At 44.8% G+C, this 24,935-nt stretch overlaps 1 protein-coding gene across 5 annotated transcripts in view; it reads left to right on the forward strand.

Annotated features, from left to right (window-relative positions):
• The window catches only part of AFF3 (AF4/FMR2 family member 3), a 599,573-nt gene that overhangs the window by 441,689 nt on the left and 132,949 nt on the right, over positions 1 to 24,935 (forward strand). For all 5 annotated transcript variants that reach the window (XM_009184764.4, XM_009184766.4, XM_017947790.3 and 2 more), the window contains one exon: positions 21,052 to 21,103. In XM_009184764.4, coding sequence (XP_009183028.2) covers positions 21,052 to 21,103 — 52 coding nt within the window. The remainder of the gene's footprint in view (positions 1 to 21,051; positions 21,104 to 24,935) is intronic.

Genomic DNA, 24,935 nt, shown 5'->3' on the forward strand with positions numbered 1-24,935 from the left:
CAGAACAGGGGAGGCTCCCAGCTGTAGAGGACCCTTTAGGGGCCCTACGGTCTCATCTCTGATTCCATCAGGCCATCACCAGGGCTCTCGGTCCTGCTGCTGCTGTCTATATTTGCCATGCAATAAGATTAAATGAAGGAACAATGGCCCATTTGGGGGCTACCACTGTACCTTAAAAATTCTACCATTAATGTCACTCCTTCAGGATCTTTGTTGCTCTTGGGGTTTTGTTTATTTGTGTTTTTTGCAATTGCAGGTCAGTAGTGCTTGGGAACCTGTTAGAAGGAGTCAAATCTTACCAACTCTTCAATATGCAATGTGGCCGGCTCACAAGGAGTCCCAAGGGTATGGGACCAAGAAGAGAAACATTTTAGCAAGTAGGCAGGAAAGGAGACGCGTTCCAGACCATGGGAATAGCTCCAGTTCCTTGGTCAGAAAGGAATAGTCTGCATGGGGTTATGAGCCCTGGAGAGGGAGGGTGCACCTAAAGTGGTGGGGGTTTCTCAAAGGTAAACTCAACTTCCTTCACAGTGTTATTTGGTGTTGGCCCTGGTATCAATTGACTTTCTATCATTTTAATTGTAACTGTGGATCAGGACTCTTGACTCATCTGAAATAGGAAAGTCAGAAAGTCTGCATTGGACTGGGATCCTGTCTGTTTTTTTGTTTTTGTTTTTGTTTTTTTTTTTTTGGAGACAGAGTCTCGCTCTGTCGCCCAGGCTGGAGTGTAGTGGCACGATCTTGGCTCACTGCAGCCTCCACCTCCCGGGTTCACGCCATTCTCTTGCCTCAGCCTCCCAAGTGGCTAGGACTACAGGCACCCACCGCCACGCCCGGCTAATTTTTTTTGTATTTTTAGCAGAGATGGTGTTTCACCGTGTAAGGCAGGATGGTCTCGATCTCCTGACCTTGTGATCTGCCCGCCTTGGCCTCCCAAAGTGCTGGGATTACAGGCGTGAGCCACCGCGCCCGGCCTGGATCCTGTCTGTTTTTATCCCTACTCTCCTGTCCTCTATCAGTGAATAGACCCACTTTAGCAGTATGGACACCATGACTTTCAGGATAGTAACTAAATAGATCGTTATTTTCCTGGTTATTAAGCACTAAGCAGAAGCAACACTATTCTGTAGTCTGATCCTATTTCAAAAGTGAACATTCCCACTTAGAGTTTTTCACATGAATTTTTTTCTTGTACTTAAGATTCCTTTCTTCCGCCTGAAAGAGAAATAGATGAATATGTGTAAAAAGTTAGGTAGGCAACAAAGGACTTGATTCTGCAGTTTTACTCTTTTTTACGTAAACTCGAAATATACCTAATATATAAAACCATGACGAAATGCTGAACCTTTCTTAAGGAGTGGCCTTGACTGGTCCTGGTGACCCCAGTTCCAGCCCAGTAAATGCACCACTCCTCTGCAATGGATATGGCGAGGCTTAATTTACATGGATTATTGGATACATTCTGTGTCACCTTGAGTTGAACAACTCCCAGGAGAATGTAATTGGTGAAGAGAGATGCATGTTGGCTGGGTAATCAGGTTTCTCATTGCAAAAGCCAGTTATATGTACCTGAAAATGGATTTAGAACACTTAATATACTTGGCCTAGTTTTCAACTCTATTTTTAAAAAAGAAAGAGAAAAGGCCAGAGGCGGTGGCTGAGGCCTGTAATCCCAGCACTTTGGGAGGCTGAGGCGGGCAGATCACTTGAGGTCAGGAGTTTGAGACCAGCCTGGCCAACATGGCGAAAACCTGTCTCTACTAAAAATACAAAAATTAGCCAGGCGTGGTGGCAGGCACCTGTAATCCCAGCTACTTGGGAGGCTGAAGCACGAGAATCACGTGAACCTGGGAGGTGGAGGTTGTGGTGAGCTGAGATAGTGCCACTGCACCCCAGCCTGGGCGATAAAGTGAGACTCAGTCTCCAAAAAAAAAAAAAGGAAGAAAAAGTCCTGGTATATAGTGAGATTTTTTGAGATTTGAGTTATTTGATTTCTATATTCAAACCACCTGGATTCGTTTTGTAATGAAAAATTCTGGAAGTATCAGAGATAACATGCAAAGTGCTACAAAAGTGGTAGTATTAAAGCTGAATTCATGGGCTGGACACAGTGTCTCAGGCTTGTAATCCCAGCACTTTGGGAGGCCGAGGTGGGAGGATCACTAGAAGCCAGGAGGTTGAGGCTACAGTGAGCTGTAATCACACCACTGCACTCCAGCCTGGGTGACAGAGTGAGATCCTGTCTCAAAAAAAAAAAAAATGAATTCATGGAAATGCCTTAGTGTGAGGATCATCTACTAATCTCCAGCCAATAAATAGCTCATAGGATGCTTTTTCTTTAATATGGAACATTGAAGTATTTTTCTCCTCTTCACGTTTATACGATCTGCTTATGATGTTTGTGGCAGAGAGGATTTGTGGATTAGTGTGAAAGCCTCCATCTAGTCACGAGCAGCTGCAGGTCCTGGGAGCACGTGTTCCAGGGACTGGATGGCTGCAGGAGAGGTGGGGTGGCTGCACCCCTGTAGTACCCAGGTACAATGTGGTCGAATGGTCATCTTGGTCCACAAAGCATAGGATAAGGTTGTTAAAATTCCTTGATGAGTCTTAAGTGACCCCATGGCTGTCCTGAACAAGAGGACAGATGGCTTTTTTCCTCAAGACATTTGGGGAAGGTGAGACTCAATGAGCTTAGGTGGAGAAAGCTTTAAGTTGTGGATCTTAGGCCTTAATTCTCAGAGCTGTTGACTTCCAACATAAAGCAGGTCATTCTCCCCTACAGTCCATACCGATAGAGCCTGTAGAGTGGACTGTGTCCCACACATGACTATAAATTGGGAAGGACACTGGGGAACTTGTAGGAGATACAGAAGAGAACTACAGACTGAAGAATAAACCTACAAGGAAAAATAAAAGGGCTGAGATTGTCTGACAAGGAAAGAAGATGGTCGTCTGTGCTCCCATAGTATTTATCACCTCACTGGCTTTCTTTTCTGCTTCTGTTCCCAGTAAACAGTGAGCAACTTGAAAAGAAAGGCTTCTCCAGTTTTATATCTCTAACACCTAGACTGTGCTCGTTGGAGGTGGTCGAGAAATTAAGAAGTTTATCTTCTCTGTTAGAGAAAGTAAATGACTATAATCCCAGCACTTTGGGAGGCTGAGGCAGGTGGATCACTTGAGCCCAGGAGTTTGAGACCAGCCTGGGCAACATAACAAAACCTCTCATCTCTACAAAAATTAGCCAGGCATGGTGGGCCACCTACAGTTCCAGCTACTTGGGGGACTGAGGCGGGAGGATCACTTGAGCCTGGGAGGTCAAGGCTGCAGTGAGCCGTGATATCACACAGCTGCACTCCAGCCTGGGAAACAGAGTGAGATTCTATCTCAAAAAAAGAAAGAAAGAAAAGGAAAAATTGTCTTAAATTGTAGCATAGTTACTGCCACAAGATGGAATGGGTAATAAAATATCAGTTAGAATACTGAATACTTATTAATTACTACATACCAGACACTGTATAGAATGTTTTATACATTTTCCCCATGTAATTTCTACAACATTCCTAGGAGGTAAACACTTCATTTTTCCATTTTACAGATGAGGAAATGGAAGGCAGAGCAACTTAAGTTCTTTGCATAAGGACACAACTAGCCAGAGGTACAGCATCTGGATAGAAATCAATAAACCAGGCTTTCTGACTACAGAGCTCATGCTCTTAATTACTATACACATCAGTCAGTTTGATCTGGAGAAGAAGAACCACTCTAGGTATTTCAAGTAGAAAGACACTTAACATAGGGAATTAGTGCCTTGCAAACCCATCAGGAGGGCCAGGGAAGGGGGACTAACAGGAAATCAGTCATCAGTTCAGAAAGTCATTTCAAGAAATCAATAAATGCAAGAATAACAGAAAACTGCTAACAATAATCTCAGATGTCTGCAGCACCTGCAGGCATTATTCACTGAAGGGTGCCTGGAAGCCACTCACAGAACCTCGTATCTGCCATCTGCTGAAGCTTCTGCACCTGCTTCACTGTCCTGGGAGCAGTAAAGGCTTCTGTTAATCTTTGATTTTCCAAGCCCCATTCAGGTGCCTCTCACTGGCAACATTTAACCAAAAACCTTATCGGCAGGGATTCTGGGAAATGTAGTTCCTAGGCCTCCAGCCCCTGTGATAGAAAGGAGTGCTTCAAAGGGGAGATGATGCCAAGTTGCCACTAGACAGAAAACCCAGCATACTATCCTATGCAGTCTTGACGAAAGTGTGGGGCTTCTCCAGGGAGCTTGAAGGCGTGGCATTCATATAATTTTCTGTTTCCTCCCAGAGGCTGAAGAACAAGCTGGGGATCTCGGATTCCCCAGCCCTGCCTTGTGGTTTCTGAAAACAACCACTGAAGAATTCTAAAATGCCTCATGGTAATTCCTTAACTTCTTAGTAATGATGGGCTTATGCCTTATCCTAGGCGTTGAGGAAACACACCCCTTCCCTTCAAGCATTCTTATTCCAGTGGAAGATGGCAGGGAGAGTGAAGCCAGATCAGTTAGAAAATTCCAACGTAATGCATTAGCTATGTACAAATTAGTCAGTTAGATAAGAAGTGACTAATTCTGTCCTGTGGATTGGAGATGACTTTAATAGGAAGGTGATAGTTGAGTTAGAATTAAGGCAGTGGCCAGGCGTGGTGGCTCACACCTGTAATCCCAGCACTTTGGGAGGCCAAGGCAGGCGGATCACCTGAGATCAGGAGTTCAAAACCAGCCTGGCCAACATGGCCAAACCCTGTCTCTACTAAAAATACAAAAATCAGCCAGGCATGGTAGCAGGCACCTGTAGTCCCAGCTACTTGGGAGGCAGAGGTAGGGAGCATTACTTGAACCCGGGAGGCAGAGGTTGCAATGAGCCAAGATGCACCATTGCACTCCAGCCTGGACGACAGAACAAGAGTCTTTTTAAAAATAATAATAATAATAATTAAGGCAGTGGTTCTCAACCCTGGCTGAATAGAAGATTCACTTAGGATGTTCATGTCAGTTTATTCAGGCTGCTGTAACAAAATACCTCAGGCTAAAGTAACAAAATAAACTAGGAAGCATCTGACTGACAGAAATTTATTCCTCACGGTTCTGGGGGCCGGGAAGTCCAAGATCAAGAAACCAGATTCGATGTCTGTTGAGAAACTGCTTTTTGGTTCATCAACAGCACCTACGAGCTGGGTCCTCGTATGTTGGAAAGGACACCAAGTGGAAAGAGCTCTTTGAGGTCTCTTACGGGGGCACTAATCCCATTCATGAAAGCTCTGCCCTCATGAGATAATCACCTCCCAAAAGACCCATCTCTGAATACTATCATATTTAAGGTTAGGTTTCAATATGTGAATTTTGAGGGAACACGAAACATTCAGACCGTAGCAGCTTGTCAGAAGTACTCATGCCTGTGGCCAATCCAAGACAATTAAATCAGATCCCTGGGGGTAAGGCCCATAGACCAGTATCTTTCAAAACATCCCAGGTAATGCTAAACCCATTACTGAAAACTCCTGTGAAGCTTTACAGTTAACAGTGGGCTTTCACCTTTATCGTCTTATTTGAATCTCAACTATCATCCCCTTATATTAATGAACAGACTAAAACTTAGAGTGTGGGACTTTATCCAAGGTGCAGGGCTCTTCATGACCTTCAGCTCTTATGACTCAGTCCAGCTCTATGTTATAGAGTGCATCCCAAACTTTGCTGCGAATCAGAATATCTGGAGATGAGGCCCATGAATCAGCTCCCTAGGGAGCTTAAAAAAAAAAAATAGATGCCCAGATTGCACCCCAAACCTATCCCATCAGAATATGGGGTTGGAGTGGAGCCGGGCATCAATATTTTTTAAAGATCCCCAGGTGACTCCAATGTGCAATAAAGGTTAGAAACCCCTGTGTGATGCCATCATTAGGTAATGTGTGAACGTTGGTATAGCTTAAAGTGCATGAATTTGCTCATTAGGAGATGATGCTTGGTTCTCTTTTCTAATTCTGACCGTTTATCTGTTCAAACAAATCTCTTAATTAGGGACTCTTTTAGCAATTAACTTGTCAATAACAGCAGCCATAAAAATGCAAAAACTTACGTTTCCAACCAAAGAACAAATCTTAACCTGATGTATGTTATGACCCTTATAGATTCAATGCATTCTTATTGTCAAAAGTTATTAAATAAGCAAACCACTAGTGAGCAAACAGAATAGGCAGCTAACTTATTTACTGATTATTAATATTCAACATCAGATTTGAGCCAAATAAATACATACATATCTCGTTTCCCGTCTGGTTAGGTGCAAATCCCCCTTTGAAGAGGTTTAAGTAATGTCCACCATCGAATCTGTACAGCCACAGAAACTGTATGTTCCCAGTCGGGATCCTCTGACCTGTCCTCTGCTGTCTGCCCGGGAAAGGGTTGTGTTCTTTCACAAACTGTACCTGCATTCATTTAGCCTTAGAAAGTCAATTCTTTAATACTGAGAACATCGAGCTCAGAAACTAATTTTCTAGAAGTCCTTATAACAGACAAAGACAGGATTTAAACCCATCTTCAGGGAGAAAGCACTCCGGGTTGAAGTGCTCTTTCTAAAGCCCCAGTTTTCTGATAGAAATGATAGAGTACATCCAGCCCTCTTTCCCTGTAATTCTTTTAGCAGGAAGCAATTTTAAAGTCTAATATATTTGGAGAATGCTACTTCATAACTGTGGCCTACATTGCCCTAAGTGGAAAAGATGGAGCATTTTTATATTTTCACAATCGCACATGAACCGTGTGTGGCACTTACATATTTCTGGGTGGAAAGCATCATGGGATGTTCAAGGAAAGGGGGCCCAGCCTCCCAGTTCTCTTAAGACAAAGGGTTCGCTCTGGGCTGCTCCCCTAGCTAGCATTGCAATTCCAAGTGAAAAGGACAATCAGCACACTTTGTGAATACACTGTTTTTTGGTTTTTTTTTTTCCTATCTTATTCTTTTTTTAACTTTTTATTTTAGGTTCAGGGGTACATGTGAAGGTAGACTACATAGGTTACACAGGTAGACTCGTGTCATGGGGGGTTAGTTGTACAGATTTTTTCATCACCCAGGGATTAAGCTCAGTACCCAACAGTTACCTTTCCTGCTCCTCTTCCACCTCCCAAAGTCTACCCTCAAACAGGCCCCAGTATCTGTTACTCCGTTCTTTGAAATACAGTTTTGTTTTGTTTTTTTAAGCTGGGAAGTTTCAGGTAACTTTAGTGATTTACTGTATGTCTTTACTGCATCCAAGAGAAATGGGGAAGAGATAAATCAGAGCAACAAGGGTACAGACTTTCCTTTGCCAAATGGTCAGTTTTACAGGATGTGTTTGCGAGCCTGCCTGCTGTGCTGTTTTCCTAGGGCGTGGCTCCTAAACCCGTTGCCCTGAGCTGAGCTTATTCCTCTTGTGGGCCACCTGCAGCTACATGTTAGTTTCTGCTTCCCAGCTCTTTCGTGAAGCCAGTGCATACTGGAACCTTGTGGAGTGCCAGATCATAAGTAAACAGTAGCATCAGAATTAGTAGCAAGATTTGTCATTGACAGGTTTAACTGGGACAAAATGGGCCTTTAGGATCCCACTACCCACCAGGAAGAGTCAGTGGCGGTATGTATTTGTACTGATCCTGACCAAAGCCTCCCATTTCTCCTCCCTCAGCAATTCTACCTGCTTAAGTTTTCAGGATTGGCTGGCTGCAGTGGCTCATGCCTTTCATCCCAACACTTTGGGATGTCGAGGTGGGAGGATCACTTGAGTCTAGGAGTTTGAGACCAGCCTGGGCAACATAGCAGAACCTGTCTCTACAAAAAATACAAAAATGAGCTGGGCATGGTGGCACATGCCTGTAGTCCCAGCTACTTGGGAGGCTGAGGTGGGAAGATCACCTGAGTCCAGGGAGGTCAAGGCTGCAGTGAGCTGTGATTGTGCCTCGTGCCACTGCACTCCAGCCTAGGCAACAGAGTGAGACGCTGTCTCAAAAAAAAAAAAAAAAAAGTTTCAGGATCTTTGTTTTCACAGGCTTGCTGGTATACCCTATTAGGCAGCAAATATGGAAACTATTGCCATCCTAAAAGAGACAGAGAGGGGCTGAGGAAATGTGAACACCCTCACCTTCAGACCAGAGGTTTGAGCCTTTGTTGTCCGATATGGGAACCGCCAGCCACATGTGTCTATTGAGTACTTGAGATGTGTATCTTATCCTATTGAAATGACATGTTGTCTTAAATGAAATATATTATTAACATTAATTTCGCCTATTTCTCTTTTTTTTTTTTTCTTGAGGCGGAGTCTCACTCTGTCGCCCAGGCCGGAGTGCAATGGCGCGATCTTGGCTCACTGCAACCTCCACCTCCCGGGTTGAAGCAATTCTTCTGCCTCAGCCTCCCAAATAGCTGAGATCACAGTCACACGCTACTACACCTGGCTAATTTTTGTATTTTTAGTAGAAACAGGGTTTCATCACGTCAGCCAGGCTGGTCTCAAACTCCTGACCTCAGGTGAGCCACCCGCCTCCACCTTCCAAAGTGCTGGGGTTACAGGCATGAGCCACCATGCCCAGCCTCTCTTTACTTTTTTTTTTTTTTTTTTTTTTTTTGAGATTGAGTCTCGCTCTGTCACCCAGGCTAGAGTGCAGTGACACGATCTCAGCTCACTGCAACCTCTGCCTCCCGGGTTCAAGCGATTCTCCTCCCTCAGCCTCATGAGTAGCTGGGGCCACAGGCACCCACCACCACGCCCGGCTAATTTTCTGTATTTTTAGTAGAGACAGGGTTTCACCGTGTTAGCCAGGATGGTCTCGATCTCCTGACCTCGTGATCCGCCCGCCTCGGCCTCCCAAAGTGCTGGGATTACAGGCATGAGCCACCACGCCCGGCCGTATTTTTTAATGTGAAGATCAGAAAAGTTTAAATTACCAACTTGTCTCATATTATACTTCTGTTGGACACACTTGAATGATAGCTATGAACGCTTTGGCTCAAGCAATTGGGAGCAGTCTTGAAGAAGGGACACATTAAATATCAAATACTGTCCACCAGCATACCAATCATTTATTGATATCTAACAAATTACTACAAAGCATAGTAGCTTAAAACAGTATCTATTATGTCATAGTTTTCTGTGGGTCAGGAATGTGAGCTTAGCTCAGTGGGGTCCCCTGGCCCAGGGTCTGACACAGGGCTGCCATCGAGGACTATAGTCATCTCAAAGCTTGACCGGGGATACATGCTTTTCTTATGGCTGCTGGCAGGGGCTGTTTCCTTCTGAGTTGTTGGGCTGAGAGCCTCAGTTCCTCAGTGGCTGTTGTCCAGAGGTTGTCCTCAGTTCCTTGCCATGGGGACTCACATCGTGGCAGCTTGCTTCTTCAAAGCAAGCCAGTAAGAAGTGCAAAAGAGCGTGCATGCTGGCAAGCAGAAGTCACCGAATCTCACAAGTGACATCCCCCTGTTTGCACTATGCTGTTCAATAGGGGCCAGTCGCTGCTGCAGCCCCCTCAGGGGAAGGCATTACACAAGGGTGTGAATAGCAGGAGGCAGGGCTCATCAGGAACCTTCCTACTCACAGATAAGAGTCCAGGCGAAGCACCGTGGTTCACACGTGTAATCCCAACCCCAACACGTTGGGAGGCCAAGGTGGGAGGATTGCTTGAGCCCAGGAGTTCAAGGCCAGTCTGGGCAACATCATGAGATCCCCATCTCTACAAAAATATTTTTAAAAATTAGCTAGGCATTCACGAATTGGGAGGTCTCCTGAATTAGCTACTTGGGAGGCTGAGGTAGTAGGAGGATCGCTTGAGCCACGATCACACCGCCACACTCCAGCCTGGGCAACAGAGTGAGACCCTGCCGCAAAAACAAAAGATTCCAGTTAGCCTTCTATTCGTCCACCACACAGCTGCTCTTTAACGTCCTGTACTGACTCTAATGGGTCTCCATTCATTTACATGCTAATACATACACTCTGAAATAATAGAAACTCTAAGCAATTGTGATGGTGGAGGATGAAAGTAGGAAGTGGGCAAGTAGAGACAAGGCTGGAAGGGGGACATTTCACTGGATACCTTTTTCTACTTGGAGATATTTTAGCCATGTTTATGTATTGTCTTTTTTTAAAAAGAGGTCTATAAAACTGAGGGAAGGAAACCGCCTCCGTTCCCCCACACACTCGGTGCTAGGCTGTCCTTCCTTTGCAGGACTGTCACCCTGTGGAGGGTGGCTGGCCTTCCCTGGCCTCGCCGGCTCTCCCAGGACAGTGCAGGTATGCCCTCCTCCAGCTAGTGTTTCCTGAGCCCCTGGTCTGTAAGAGCACATGTCTGCTCTAGAGCTCATTCCACCTTGTTAAAATCATGGGGTTACCCATCTCTGTCCCCTACTAACCAGGAGCCCTTTGAGAGCAAGTCCAAAGCCTTTGTGGAATTTGTATTCCAGTGATGGGCTCTGCTGATTGAGTGAAAGAGCAGCAGTTCCTAGCAGTTCCCGATTCTCTTTGGGATCCCCACTGTGGACAGGCAGTCACTGTGGGTGAGATCTGATTAGGAATACATACCAGGGCAGTGTCTAGGTGTCGGGGCCTCAGGTCCCCACCGTTCGGCCCTCCCTAATATGCCCTCAGAGGCCCCTCTAGGGAGCCTCACAGACTCTGCTTTCAGCTGCTAGCTCCAGATATATACAGCATTGTGGGAAGGAGGTGTGGCCCAGCTCACTGGTTCCCAAAGTGTGGCTCCTGGGCCAGCAGCCTTAGCATCACCTGGGGACTTAAGAGAAACACAAACTTGGGGCGGGGTCCGCTCCAGACCTGCTGATATGGTTTGGCTGTGTCCCCACCCAAATCTCATCTTCAGTTGTAGCTCCCATAATTCCACGCGTTGTGGGAGGGACCTGGGGGGGAGATAACTGAATCACGGGGCGGTTTTCCCCCATGCTGTTCTCATGGCGGTGAATACGTCTCACAAGCTGATGGTTTTATAAGGGGTTTCCGTTTTGGTTTGGTTCTCATTCTGTCTTTGCCTGCTGCCATGTAAGACATGATTTCATCTACTGCCATGATTGTGAGGCCTCCCCAGCCACGTGGAACTGTAAGTCCATTAAACCTCTTTTTCTTTATAAATTACCCAGTCTAGGGTACATCTTTATCAGCAGCGTGAAAACGGACTAATTTACACCTGCTAAATCAGAAACCCTTGGGGATGGGACCAGCAATGGAGCTTTTAACTAGTGTTCTAATGCAGGCTCAGGCTTGAGAATCACTGGCCTAACTTTCATGCCTAAAGCTCCTAAGGAGCTTTCTACTTCCCCACAGCTAAGTAAGAGCAATTCATGCTCTAAGAACACATTCCTTTGTGAACATTTTCCCATAGCACTCTCAAAGCCTTTACTTCCCCGAGGACTGATCAGATGAGGAACTTAGTACACTCCGCCTATGAAATGATTTGAAAAGAAAAATGTGGACTGTTTTCAGAGCTTTCATTGGGAAGTCCTCATTTATAGATTACCTCTTGTTAAAATGTGGAGAGCAGTATTTTGGTATTTTCTGTGTCTGATTGGTGAAGGCTGTGTACTCCCCAGCAATGCTTTCTCTACCTTGATACCAGGTGACTTTATTTTTTTCCCAAGCTATGCCACTTATTATTTCAGTTACCTTGAAGAGTATTTTGTGATTTCATGCTTTTCTACATGTGTCTTCATGGTGGGGTTTGGGAACAAGCTGTTCCTTGAAAGAACTGAAGGATTATGTAGGATTTTTGAGAGGACACAGACTTCTGGTGATGTGTGGAACAGAGCCTAGAGAACGTGGTGAAAGCTCTTCTGAGACACTGCAGGTTACTTTATTGTTCTGTTCGCCATCTTCTTATACGTCATCTGAATTTATTTATTCGTTCTAACAGGATTTTATTTGGTGGCATCCCTACAATTTTCTATATACAGTATCGTGTCATCTGCAGAGATAATTTTGCCTCCTCTTCAATTTGGATGCCTTTTATTTTTTTCTCTTGCCTAATTGCTCTGGCTAGGACATCCAGTCCTATGTTGAATACAAATGATAAGAGTGGGTGTCCTTTTCTTGTTCCTGATCTTAGAGGAAAAGTTTTCCATCTTTGACCATTGAGTCTGATGTTAACTGTGGGCTTGTCAAATATGATATGGCCTTACTGTGTTAAGGTGTATTCCATCCATACCTACTTTGTTAAGTGTTTTAATTTTAAAAAATGTTGAATTTTGTCAAATGCGTTTTCTGCACCTATGGAAATGATCAACTTATATGTCATCTGATTTTATTAACATAAAGATCCTCTTAGGTTGTTTTTTTTTTTCTTTTTAAAAAGTTTCATTTTTAATTGACAGATAGTAACTGTAGATATTTGTGGAGTAAGTGTGATGTTTAGATACATATATACATTGTAGAACCATCAAATCAGGATAATTAACATATCCATCACTTCAAATATTTATTGTTTCTTTGTATTAAGAACATTTAAAATCCATTATTTTAGCCATTTAGAAATACATAATATGTTACTATTAACTATAGCCACTATACTGTGTGACAGATCACCAGAACTTTATTCTATCATTCAGTTCTCTTTTTAACTACCAAAAGAGAGTGTGGGGGTCACATTTCACTATAATAGGGAAGAGTCTAAAGAATACTAGAGCTGACTGGTTAGTACAGACACTTCCCGTGTCTCAAGCCCAGGTAGGGAGCTGGCACCATCCGCCGGTTCAGTAGTCGGCATTCCCTGTGCAGGAGAACCTGGGCACAGTCTGGCTGTTGCCTTTGTTCTTGTTTCAGGGATGGGATGCCTCTTCAGTATTACATGTTTATAGGACTAGAGCCTGAGAGGGAGGTTTTATGCCACATACCATATTACATGGGGAATATCTTCATAAAGGGTTCAGACATTCTGTTTACACAGCACTCCGCTGTCTGGAAGCACTGCCACATCCCACATCCATTTTCTGTTGAATTTTAGAACACCCCTTTGGCACATTTAACTTGAACTATAAGGAAACGGAGAACTTCACCTAGGACTCCTCAATCCTGTTGGATCTTGGTGCCATTTACTCAAATACCAACCTATTTGTTTCACTTTCAACTGAGTAGTATCAGATCATCTCATTCTCCAGCAGTCTTCCTGGACATTCTACCCATTGGTAAAGGCACAGAACCAAGGAATTCAGACCAGTAAGAGGATATAGCGGTTGTTTTATCCAACTCTCACTTTAGAGATGTGGAAACAACGTCTAGGGGAAGTGAATAATGATTTGCCTAAGTTCACGGAGCTAGTTAAGGACAGAATTAGGCTATAATACTGGCTAGCCTCCAAGCTGCCATTTCAAAACTTATTTCACCACCCCAGACTCTGTACCACTGACTGTTTCTTCTTATGACTGTTGATTTCCATTTTCCTTTTATTTCTGTTTATTTTCTATTAATATAGATATGCGTACTGTTGGGAAAGACAGTTGACTGATTGAGATTTTGAAGACACACATCATCCAGCATCTCAGCAGGATTTGGCAGGTTTCCCAAATGAGATTGGCTTTTGAGAGGGTCTTCTAGGGTAGGAGATGAGATGCCATCCCCCAGGGAAGATGGACCTGCAGAGAAGGTGGCAAGTGGATTCAGCACATCAGTGGAGACCATCAGAAGTTGCTGTCGCTAACTAAAAATAAGGTCCTAAACATAAGCGAGACAGTGCACCTTCACCCCAGGTTCAACGTGGCAGAGTTACAGGATCATGGATGATTTCACTGACAATCAGAACAGGTCCTGGGAGGGAGGCAGTCCAGGAAGGAGATATGCATGAGCAAATACCACCTTGCTATGGACCAAAATTGCTTCAAAAGATGTAGGAGATCCCTGGGTTTTAAAACATCAGAGTTGGAAACACTTAGGTCAAGTAGAGCAGCCCTTCATCTTGTTCCTGATTTCTCCATTTGCCTCCTGACTAAGGGACTTCATCTGTGCCTTGGATGCACGAAATTGCCAAGGCCTAGAGTGAGCCCACGCTAGCCTTCCCTGTTCCCAGTTAGCTGGGATGGCATGAGCTAAGTTCTTACCAACAAATGCCGAGAAGAAGGTGGTTACTTGTTAATGAAAATCACCACAGGCAGATGGTAGCACTGACCCTGACAAAGCAGTAGACTTCAGAAAGAATGAAATGAGTTGTATAACTTTCCCTCCCGTGTTCCAGGCAGTGGAGATGATGGCTTGGGGAATACCTGCAGAGAGGTGCACTTGCATAATGAATAGGCTCTTGGGCAATGCTAATTGTTAGATATTTGCATATATGAATATGTTTAATGGAGATTCATAAACATTTGTCTTTGGCTTTAAATCTCACGTGGGTGGAGATAGTAGCAGCACCAGCTATAGAAACAAATCTGAAAATCCAACAGCCCAATTAAAACTCAGACTTTTTTAAAAACCATTAAAACAAAGCAAAATGAAATGAACTTTAAAGGACTAAAGGATTCCGATCTGTTAAGGGCCCCAAATGACAACTAATTCAGGGAAAATCCTATTAATTAAAAACCACTGCTCTGTGAAATGGCTGCCATTACACTTGCAGGTAGTTAATGTGCCCGTTTGCAATACCTGTGGAAGATACAGATGAGCTTTGGCAGCCGTTGGCCATCTGTTAAGTGTAGGCTGCTATTTCTGCTTCCCAAGAAATTTTAGGCCTTAAAAATGCAGGCGCCAGCTACAACATAAGTGTATCACTTGCTCAATTAAGAAAATAATACACACAGGGAAGTTATGGTAATCAAATGTTAACATTGCAAAGGTGGTATTGAATTACTCCCTTTTCTGAAAAGTACTGAGTTTACCTTCAAATGACACAGTTGGGTTCTGCAAAAGTTGTATATGCCAGAGCTTCACAATTTGAAGGCATTTAAAAATAGATAAAATGACATGCTGATTTGAATGTCATGTGTGAGGGGAACCACCCCTGGGAGATGGTACGTACACCTTCTATAGATAGGTGCCTGCCACACAGTGGACACAGAACTAATTGAAAGAATCAACAGTTGGAGGTTTGGCCAGGCATGGTAGCCAGTGTCTGTAGTCCCAGATACGCGGGAGGCTGAGGTGGGAGGATTGCTGAGCCTACGAGTTTGAGGCTGCAGTGAGCTATGATTGCGCCACTGCACTCCAGCCTAGATGACAGAGCAAGACCCTGTCTCTGAAGCAAAGCAAAACAACAACTGGGAGTTTGGATGCTGGTTCCACTGGTGGTGATGAGGCATGTTTCCATTCATCTTTCCCTTTCAGAAAGTAAAAGATCCTCCAGGGTAGTGCTTGGCAAACTGCAAATGGACCTGTTTATCTTTGGCTCCCTCTTTAGAGTTCGGAATGAAAGTCCCGTTGCATCCTTTCCTCTACGGAGCTCCTGCACAGCCCTCTCTCCCTGCATGAAAGTGTGAGCCGGTGCAGCTGGGGGCTCAGAACCCTTCGACTCCTTGTCTGGGAGGGTGTTAGGACATGCCCAACGATCACTGTAAGGACAAGTTCCCAAGTGAAAATGGGTGGACTCTCAATCACTTAATCACACATTAAAAAAAATCTTGCTTGCGTCCTTAAAGCATCACAGTTCTCACGTACCTGGTTCAGACTCTACTGTAAAATCACTATGAGGTGCTAATGTGGAGTGTCCCTGATAGTAGTTTGATAACTCTTCAGTGTTAAGGCCATGATGTTCAGATCTGTCCACACCTCAGGTTGCACCTCTGCTCTCAATTCAAAAAGTTCAATTTTTTTTTTTTTTTTTTTGAGACAGGGTCTCATCAGGCTGGAGTGCAGTGGTACAATCTCGGCTCACTGTAGCCTCGACCTCCAAGACTCAGGTGATCCTCCTACCTCAGCCTCCCTCGTAGCTGGATTTACAGGTCCATACAACCGTGCCTATCTAATTTTTATATTTTTTTATAGAGATGGGATTTTGCCATATTGCCCAGGCTGGTCTCGAACTCTTGGGCTCGATGATCCACCAGCCTCGGCCTCCCAAAATGCTGGGATTACAGGAGCAAGCCACCGCGCCCAGCCAAAAAGTTCAATTTTAGTACCTATTTTATTTCAGCTTCCCCATTGTCATCTGGCAGCGTCTTCTTGACTCCTCGTGGAGGGACTCCTGGCCTCGTGGCCACCTGCTGGCTCCCAGGGCGGACCTCCCCGGGCACTGGGGCTGATGGGCGTGCTTTCTGTCCGGTCGACATAAAGCCACTCAGACCAGCTGACAGCAGTTACAGGCCAAAATACATTCCCTCCACCATCTCTCCACCCTTTCTTTTCAAAACGGCCTGAAAGTAGAACCAATGGCTCTGTTTTTTGTTTTTTTTTTTTTTTTTTTTGAGACGGAGTCTCGCTCTGTCGCCCAGGCTGGAGTGCAGTGGCCGGATCTCAGCTCACTACAAGCTCCGCCTCCCGGGTTCACGCCATTCTCCTGCCTCAGCCTCCCGAGTAGCTGGGACTACAGGCGCCCGCCACCTCGCCCGGCTGGTTTTTTGTACTTTTTAGTAGAGATGGGGTTTCACCGGGTTAGCCAGGATGGTCTCGATCTCCTGACCTTGTGATTCGCCCGTCTCGGCCTCCCAAAGTGCTGGGATTACAGGCTTGAGCCACCGCGCCCGGCCAATGGCTCTGTTTTAAGGCATCATTACAAAGACACCTCAGAGTCTCTCAACTTGTTTATCCACATACGTTTCTGAAATGCTCTGAGGCCCACTTCCCTCCTAGGGAAAAGGGAATATTGGTAAAAATGAGCATTGATTGGAGGCTCCCTGGTGTAAGGTCCCACGCTTAGCACTATCCAAGGATTGTGGAGTAAGTTCTCCGGGAAGCCCTCTGAGGCAGGTCCCCGAGCTCTGGGCTAGATGAAAGGCAGAGCTAGCATTCGTCCTGGGCAATATGACCCTGGAGTCCCTGCTGTGACCAGCACGGTCCGCAGCTCCCTGTAGCGCCCACCTCCCACCTTGGAGGAGTTGCTGTAGGGATTGACAAAGTAGCATCTAGAAAGCGCTTAGCTGGTCTGGCACGGAGGGACGTCCCTTAAGCAATGAGAGCTGCTGCTGTGAGTCGAGGGCTCCATCCCCTGGGAGGGGTCTGAAGGGCTATGAAGGGGAGGGGCTAAGAGAATGTGAAAGGGGTGGCCCTGGGTGGGGGCCCCATCACCTGGGGTAGGGCCTGGAGGAACCCAGGAGTAGGGTCGCAGCCAGGGTGCTGTGGATGGACCCACAGGCCCTGTGCTTCCATGCAGATGACTTAGCCCTCAGGGGCCCCTTAGAGCAGCAGGGTCTTTGCCTTCCCTTTAAAAAAAAAAATGGGGGATCTCCACCCCTGCCCAGTAGCCTAACCAGCACTTAATTTGCATCTTCCTTTTACTCCTGGTTGAACACTTCTGTTTGTTTATTGTTTGGTATACCTATGCCTATCTGTTTCCTTTTGGAAACAGACAAATGGTAAAAAATGTTCCCCAGGGTTTGGGAGTGGGCCAGGCCCATGACCACCACAATGCCATCTGTGTGTTTGGTGAAGGCAGCCGTGCCTGCTATCTGCTGGCCGAACACCAAGTACAGACAGTTCCTATGATCCTGTGGGTGTCACGGGTTTTCTCTTCTCCTAAGCATGTTCCATTGTTCAGCTATGAACTTCAGCCCCTCCGTAGGCTCTCTGAGAGGCCACTTGGATGTGTTCAGCATTAAACATGGAGTTGTTTGTGAATGTTAACGCGGACTTGAAGATGCAGTGGTCATGGACAGGAACAAGCGCCGTTTGCTAGGAGTTGAGCCGAGGGCCTGCTCATGACCATCAGAATAAAGCAGAGGGGCCCGGCCCGGTGGCTCACGCCTGTAATCCCAACACTTTGGGAGGCCAAGGTGGGTGGATCACGAGATCAGGAGATCGAGACCATCCTGGCTAACGTGGTGAAACCCCGTCTCTACTAAAAATACAAAAAAAAACCAAAAAACAAAATTAGCCGGGCGTGGTGGCGGCCACGCCTGTAGTCCCAGTTACTAAGGAGGCTGAGGCAGGAGAACGGCGTGAACCCGGGAGGCGGAGCTTGCAGTGAGCTGAGATGGGGCGCCACTGCACTCCAGCCTAGGTGACAGAGCAAGACTCCATCTCAAAAGAAAAAAGAAAAAAGAATAAAGCAGAGGGTTCCTGCTTTCAGTGTGCGGGGAGCCCGGGTCTCCTCGGGGTGTGCCTCTGTGCCTGTCGGGGCTGGGATGCGGCGGGGCCATGGTCATCTTTCCCAGGTCTGTGATTTCGTGTTTTGAGAATAGCACCACCCAGGGTTGCTCTGGGAATGTTGTATCAGCTGTGTGATTTTGTGTTTCCATGGCCAGTTTCTCGTATTTCGAGGTATTCTGAAGTTTAATTAGATTTGAAGTCTCTCTTGAAGGCAGAGTATTTTTACCTGTGATTTGTTGTTTTCAGAACCCAGCCAGAAACACAATCAATTCATTTTTTTAATATAAGAGAGGTAAAGTCAGTGACAGAGTGATGATGATCCACAAAGCAAGGTTGATCTCTGACTGCTTTTCTTCTGGAAATGGTGATGAGATAGATGAGTCTCTTTACAGAAGCGCAAATGCTTAGCCCCAGAGGCGCACCTCACACGAGATCGTGGTGCAGGGGACTCTGAGATTCACACAGACGCGTGTCTGTGTGTGGATACGTTTAGCACATGTTTGAAATAAACAAAAGTAAGCTGCATTCCCTACCTTGAAAGAGAGCCTCCCAAAGCCTTTTGACTGTTGTGGTGACTTTCAGCCTTGCCAGCCTCATGTGGTGACTGAGTTGCATGGCTAGTTTGCAGCCAGCCTAAGCGCCTTCACTTCAGGGCGTGTTGGGCCTTCCTGCTTGGGGGAATGACCTTCCAATCCATGCACACTATTGTCCATTTAAACATTAAATTTCCCAGCCACACAGCTTCCATTTGACAGCAAGGGGGTTATTAACCATGATTATGTGAGTCCTCCCCACTCTTTCCACCCCCACCAGCTGGACCACCCACCTTTAAAAGACCCAGTGCTTGCTGGACAGTCCTAGAGATTAAACCACACTGCGGTGGTGGTTTACCCAAAAGAGGGCATGGCAGTGGACGCAAGGACCTGTCCCCTTCTCTGGTCTTTTTCATTAGGAAGAAATCTGTGCCTTTGGGTAGGAAAATGGTCTTGGGAAGGCGCCTCAGCCCAGCCAGCAAACTGGTATTGTGCTCTGTGCTGCACTGTGCTCGTCACTGGGGATTCAAGGACAAAGGAAACACGGCCGGCTTCCCCAGGCTGCTCCCAAACAATGCTCTAATAAATCACCAAGAGTTCTCTTCTCTTTGAAGCCAAGCCTATGTGTCTGGGAGGTGAAGGAAATGAATGGCATGCCAGACGTGCAGAGGAATTGGGGGGTGCCGCTCTACAGCCTCTGCTGACGTGTTCATTTTTTCACTTGTGGTTTAAATAATACAAGAACGACACCTCTCAGCACGGGGAGATGAGCAGGAGCCTGTGAGGAAGCAGATTTGGTGCCCTGATGGCAATGCCCTAAATCATACCCCAAAAACTACTTAGAAGTTTCTCCGTTGTGTTCTCTAGAACAAATAGAAGGGTTTTTGTACTTGACGAAACTGGGGAGCGTATTTATTTTGTAGACTCACGACGGAATCTAAAGCGACGGAATCTAAAGCAGGATTCAACCTTAGGATTGCCCTCTATAACCCGTCACTTCACAAATAGGGAAACGGGGGCAGGGTGCATGAAGCGACTCGCCCCAAATGCATAGACAGGTGCGGCAGAGCCTGGGCCATGCCTTATCCTGCCAGTTCTTTACCCCCTAGTTTGCCCCAAAAGTGACTGAAATGACTTCTACGAATGTTCAGAGGCATGTATCAGTGATGGGCCTACAACTGGCTTTTAAAGGACACCGGGTACATTTTAGGGGACAGCCTTTGGAAGCTGGCTTCAATGAGGCCTTTGAGCACAAGGGCTCAGCGGCCTTCGCACTGATGTGTGGAGCCCCAGGGTCCCTCAGAAGCGGGCTCTCCCCTGCTCCCTCAGAGCGTCTCTGCGTGGAGAGCCCGCTTTTATACAGTGCACTTCTGAGTAAGGTTTCTTTTGAAGTGAATTAATCTGAAAACTACTATTCTATAAAGAAACAATTTAGCCATGCTGAAAAGAATACAGTGCTATCATCACAAATAACAGAGTCTGAAGTTGTGTTTCTTTTTTTCACTTTTAACTTCATGCCTCCCCGCTGTCTCCTCAGGATGAATGGGGGGATCTGGGTGGGCTGGGGAATCACCTTCACAGGCTTTTCTGAACGCGCCCTCCTGCTTGGTTGCCCCACTAGATAGGATCTGGGAGACAACATCTTTTCCAGCTCTTTGACTGATGGATGGCCTGAGAAGCTTCGCTCACAACTCAAGTTTATGGCTTTATGGCTCTTGTTCTCTTCGGTCTTTACCATGAAAGCCCCTGGGGCAGGCATGGAGACACAGCCCATTACTGGGAGCTTGGAAAACACTAAACAAGTAATTGTGGAATGCAAACTGCCCAGAGGAGAAAGAAAAAAAGCATCTTCTTTTTTATTGCTATTTTCAGGAATGTGTGATATTTTGATACAGGTATTCAATGTGTAATGATCAAATCAGGGTAACTAGGATATTCGTCACCTCAAATATTTATCTTTTCTTCCTGTTGGGAACATTCCAATTCTTCTCTTCTAGCTATTTTGAAATATACAATACGTTATGGTTAAGTATTATTTCCCTGCTAACACAGCATCTTCTGAAAGCTGCCCGTCTTAGGTGATGACTGTTGTGAGGGTTAATTTTTGTGATGGGACTATCTGCTATTTCCTAAGTGCACCAGAGGAGAAGTGCATAAAAAGGAAAGAAAAAAATAGGAAATCAAATAGACTTATTTCCGAAATGTTGCTCTATTAGCAACATTAAGGTGATATTTTGATGCCAAATTATTCTGAATCCACTAACTATCTGTACCTCTTTGTACCTTCTTTCAGAATGCTGGAAGATGACCTTAAGCTAAGCAGTGATGAAGAGGAGAATGAACAGGTAAGATTCTCTTTTATGTCAGCATCCTTTGGAGGTGACCCTGAGAACAGTGACCTGGTGGACTGTGCTGGGTTTTAACGGAGCTGAATGGTGGCACTCAGGATGCTGGTCTTTCGTCTGCTAAGTGTGAGCTTCTATGCAGTTGGGTCAGTATGTTAAAGTAGCTTGCCCATAATTTCCCTTAAGCCTTGAATTCTGTAGTTTTTATGATGTTGAGACCACCAATGGGTATTATAAGGAAGCTAAGATCAGGCTTCCCTCAGAAATAGAGCCCTTTTTTTTTCCTTTTTTATTTGTGTGTGTGTGTTTGTGTGTGTGTGTTTGTGTGTGTTTGTGTGTGTGTGTCTCTGTGTATGTGTTTGTGTGTGTATGTGTGTGTGTGTGTCTCTGTGTGTGTGTTTGTGTGTGTGTGTCTCTGTGTGTGTGTGTTTGTGTGTGTGTCTCTGTGTGTGTGTGTGTGTTTGTGTGTGTCTCTGTGTGTGTTTGTGTGTGTGTTTATGTGTGTGTGTGTTTGTGTGTGTGTGTGTGTCTCTGTGTGTGTGTGTTTGTGTGTGTCTCTGTGTGTGTTTGTGTGTGTTTGTATGTGTGTGTGTGTTTGTGTGTGTGTCTCTGTGTGTGTGTTTCTGTGTGTGTGTTTGTGTGTGTGTTTGTATGTGTGTGTGTTTGTGTGTGTGTGTTTGTGTGTGTGTATTTAGCTAACCAGCCTTCTGGAGATCAAACATATGACCTTAACTTCATCAGCACGCAACAGGCAATCTGTAACATTAAATATTGAGAAGTCTTATACAGATATTATTAACATTGAGAAGGAGCAAACGTAGAGGTGAGCCAAAATGATGAATAAAAAATAATCATGCTCGGTATAGGCTGTTTGTCTTAAATGATAAATGTGCTTGAAATATTCTCCCCTGGTGTTGATTTATCAGCTCCAGACATCAGTTAGGGGGTCATAAATACTCTTCTGATCAGTCAGTTAAGGTGAAAAAATATCCACTTAACATTCATCACTTTCACTTCTGCATTTCAAGAAATGTTTGTATTTCAAAGCAAGTTTAAAAACACTAAAGGCAGATTTTTCTACACTTCTATTTTCTTTTTCTCATCCCCCATGTTGCATTTTGTCAAGTTTAGATACATGTGATGTGTAGAAAGAAAATTCAGAGAGGCTTTTTTTAATAAGTCATTTTTGTATGCAATACAAAATACTAATGCTATTCTATTGGTTTTGGAATAGTGAACTTAATAGAAAAGTATCATGAAATGCTATGCAGATGATTTGCTGTCTAGACATGCAAATACAAATAATGTACAGAGAGAGCAAGCAGAGGTTAAATAAAAGTCAAAGGAGAGGTTGGGCACGGTGGCTTATGCCTGTAATCCCAGCACTTTGGGAGGCCGAGGCCGGCAGATCACGAGGTCAGGACATCGAGACCATCCTGGCTGACACGGTGAAACCCTGTCTCTACTAAAAATACAAAAAGTTAGCCTGGCGTGGTGGCAGGTGCCTGTAGTCCCAGCTACTGGGGAGGCTGAGGCAGGAGAATGGCCTGAACCCAGGAGGCGGAGCTTGCAGTGAGCCGAGATCGCACCACCGCACTCCAGCCTGGGCAACAGAGCGAGTCTCTGTCTGAGACAGGGTAAAAAAAAAAAGTCAAAGGAGAATTTCAAGTAAGAGTATCTGAGCATAGCATAGCTATGAGGTCACAAAAAGAGGCTGCTCATCTCATGGGAGAAACTGAGGCACCAAAAAGGGAGAAGAGCTTGAGGAGTCTGGAAACCAGATTGGCAGGTGGAGAATACCCAGTGGAAGAAGGTTAACTGGGCAAAGAAGGCCACTGAGGCTTTGAGTTTTTTAGAGATCTGTTGATTTGTTTCCAGGGCAGCCAGATACCTGCCACACAGCAGTCTCAGCCGAAATGGAGAATGGCTTCACTCCTAATTTTGGCTTCTTATCTACATGACGATAAGCAAATGATTTCATCTCTTTGTGTTTTTTCCCATTAAGTGGCGTGGATACATAGATTATGGATTAAATCATATCAAACATGTAAATTGTGTATGCTTTTTATTAGAAAAAGGGTTCACAGACTATTTCAATCTGCAAACCTTTTTAAATTTGGAAATAATTTCCTGAGCTATTTCCAGGAAGTATTTCCAATGAAAACTCAATTTTAATAAACATTACTCATGACATACTATACGTGTTCTCTAAGGCCGCGAGAGCTTTTAGTTGACTCATTTTGCTTTTTAAGCTACTCCCTTCCATTCTGTACTCACTGATAATATTGTGTTATGAAGGTACAGGTCAGATCCTTTATTCTTGCATTTAATTCCTATGTGAATATACCTTCCTATTTTTGCAATAAAAGGAACTGACAGGATGAATAATTTTATACAGTAATCCCTTTTTCCTAATTAAGACTCCAGACAGTGGCTTCACATATGATACTTTAAGTTATTGCTTCAACAGTAATTGCATTAAGTTGTCCTGCTTTGGCCTGTAATTATACCCTGGTCTAATCACAAAATTGTAATTCCCCTACTTTTAAACAAGACAAATGATACGGTATTTTTTTCTCTTCAAGACCAAACTATGCTTTATCCCTGAAACAGCATAGCCTGTGCACACACACACACACACACACACACACACACACACACAATCATTCCCTGGCATTCCGAGATAATTGAACATTTAACATAAATGATTTTTCTGGATGTAAAATCAGAGTTTGTACCTTAAACCCAAAATATTTTAAAAATCCCTTGACTCAATAAACATAGTACAGTGTGTGAAAATCCTGAACCTTTTCTGACATTATATCTGGCTGTCTTTGTGAATATTGGTCCAACCAGCCCATGTGCCACTGTAATAAAGAGGTGTCTATGAGAGCTTCAGGTTGGTATACCTGCCTGCCCTTCCTCAGATCGCCTCAGACTTCGTGCTTTTGAACACTCCTATCTGAGTTAAGAGTGGTTAAGAGCATAGCCGCCCCACGCCAGGGATTCAAATCCCCACTCTGCTACTTAGTTTTGTAACCTTGGCCCAGACTCTGAACTGCTCTCTGCCTCAGTGTCTCTGTTTGTAAAATTGGAATTAATGCTAGATCCCCAAGCCTGCCACTTCATCAAAACTTGAGGTCACCCATCATCTTCATGTCACTAGATCCAATAAGCATTTTGTGTGTGTGTGTGTGTATACACACATATATATACACACACACACTATATATATACACACACACACACATATACATACACACACGGAGTTTCACTCGTCATCCAGGCTGGAGTGCAATGGCAATGGTGCGATCTTGGCTCACTGCAACCTCCGCCTCCCAGGTTCAAGTGATTCTTCTGCCTCAGCCTCCTAAGTAGCTGGGATTACAGGCACCTGCCACCACACCCAGCTAATTGTTGTATTTTCAGTAGAGACTGGGTTTCACCATGTTGGCCAGAGTGGTCTCAAAATTCTGACCTCAAGTCATCCACCTGCCTCGACCTCCCAAAGTGCTGGGATTACAGGCGTGAACCACCGTGCCCAGCCTGTTTGTATATGATTTATAAAAATGATGTGTCTTTAAAAATGATTTTATATATATATATATGTATGATATAACCAATATCAAGATGAAAACACAGACATGACCAGCCTCCCAGGTGCCCCCATGCTCCCACCAGTCACTACTCTGCAGAAGAATAACCACTTTCCTGTTTTCTAACACCATAGTGTAATTTTGCTTATTTTTGCACTTTATATCAATGGAATTATTTGGCATGTACTCTTTTGTGTCTGGCTTCTTTCGTTCCACATTGTTCACCCATGTTGTTA

This window comes from Papio anubis, chromosome 14, assembly GCF_008728515.1.
Source record: "Papio anubis isolate 15944 chromosome 14, Panubis1.0, whole genome shotgun sequence".
NCBI classification, from domain to species: Eukaryota; Metazoa; Chordata; class Mammalia; order Primates; family Cercopithecidae; genus Papio; species Papio anubis.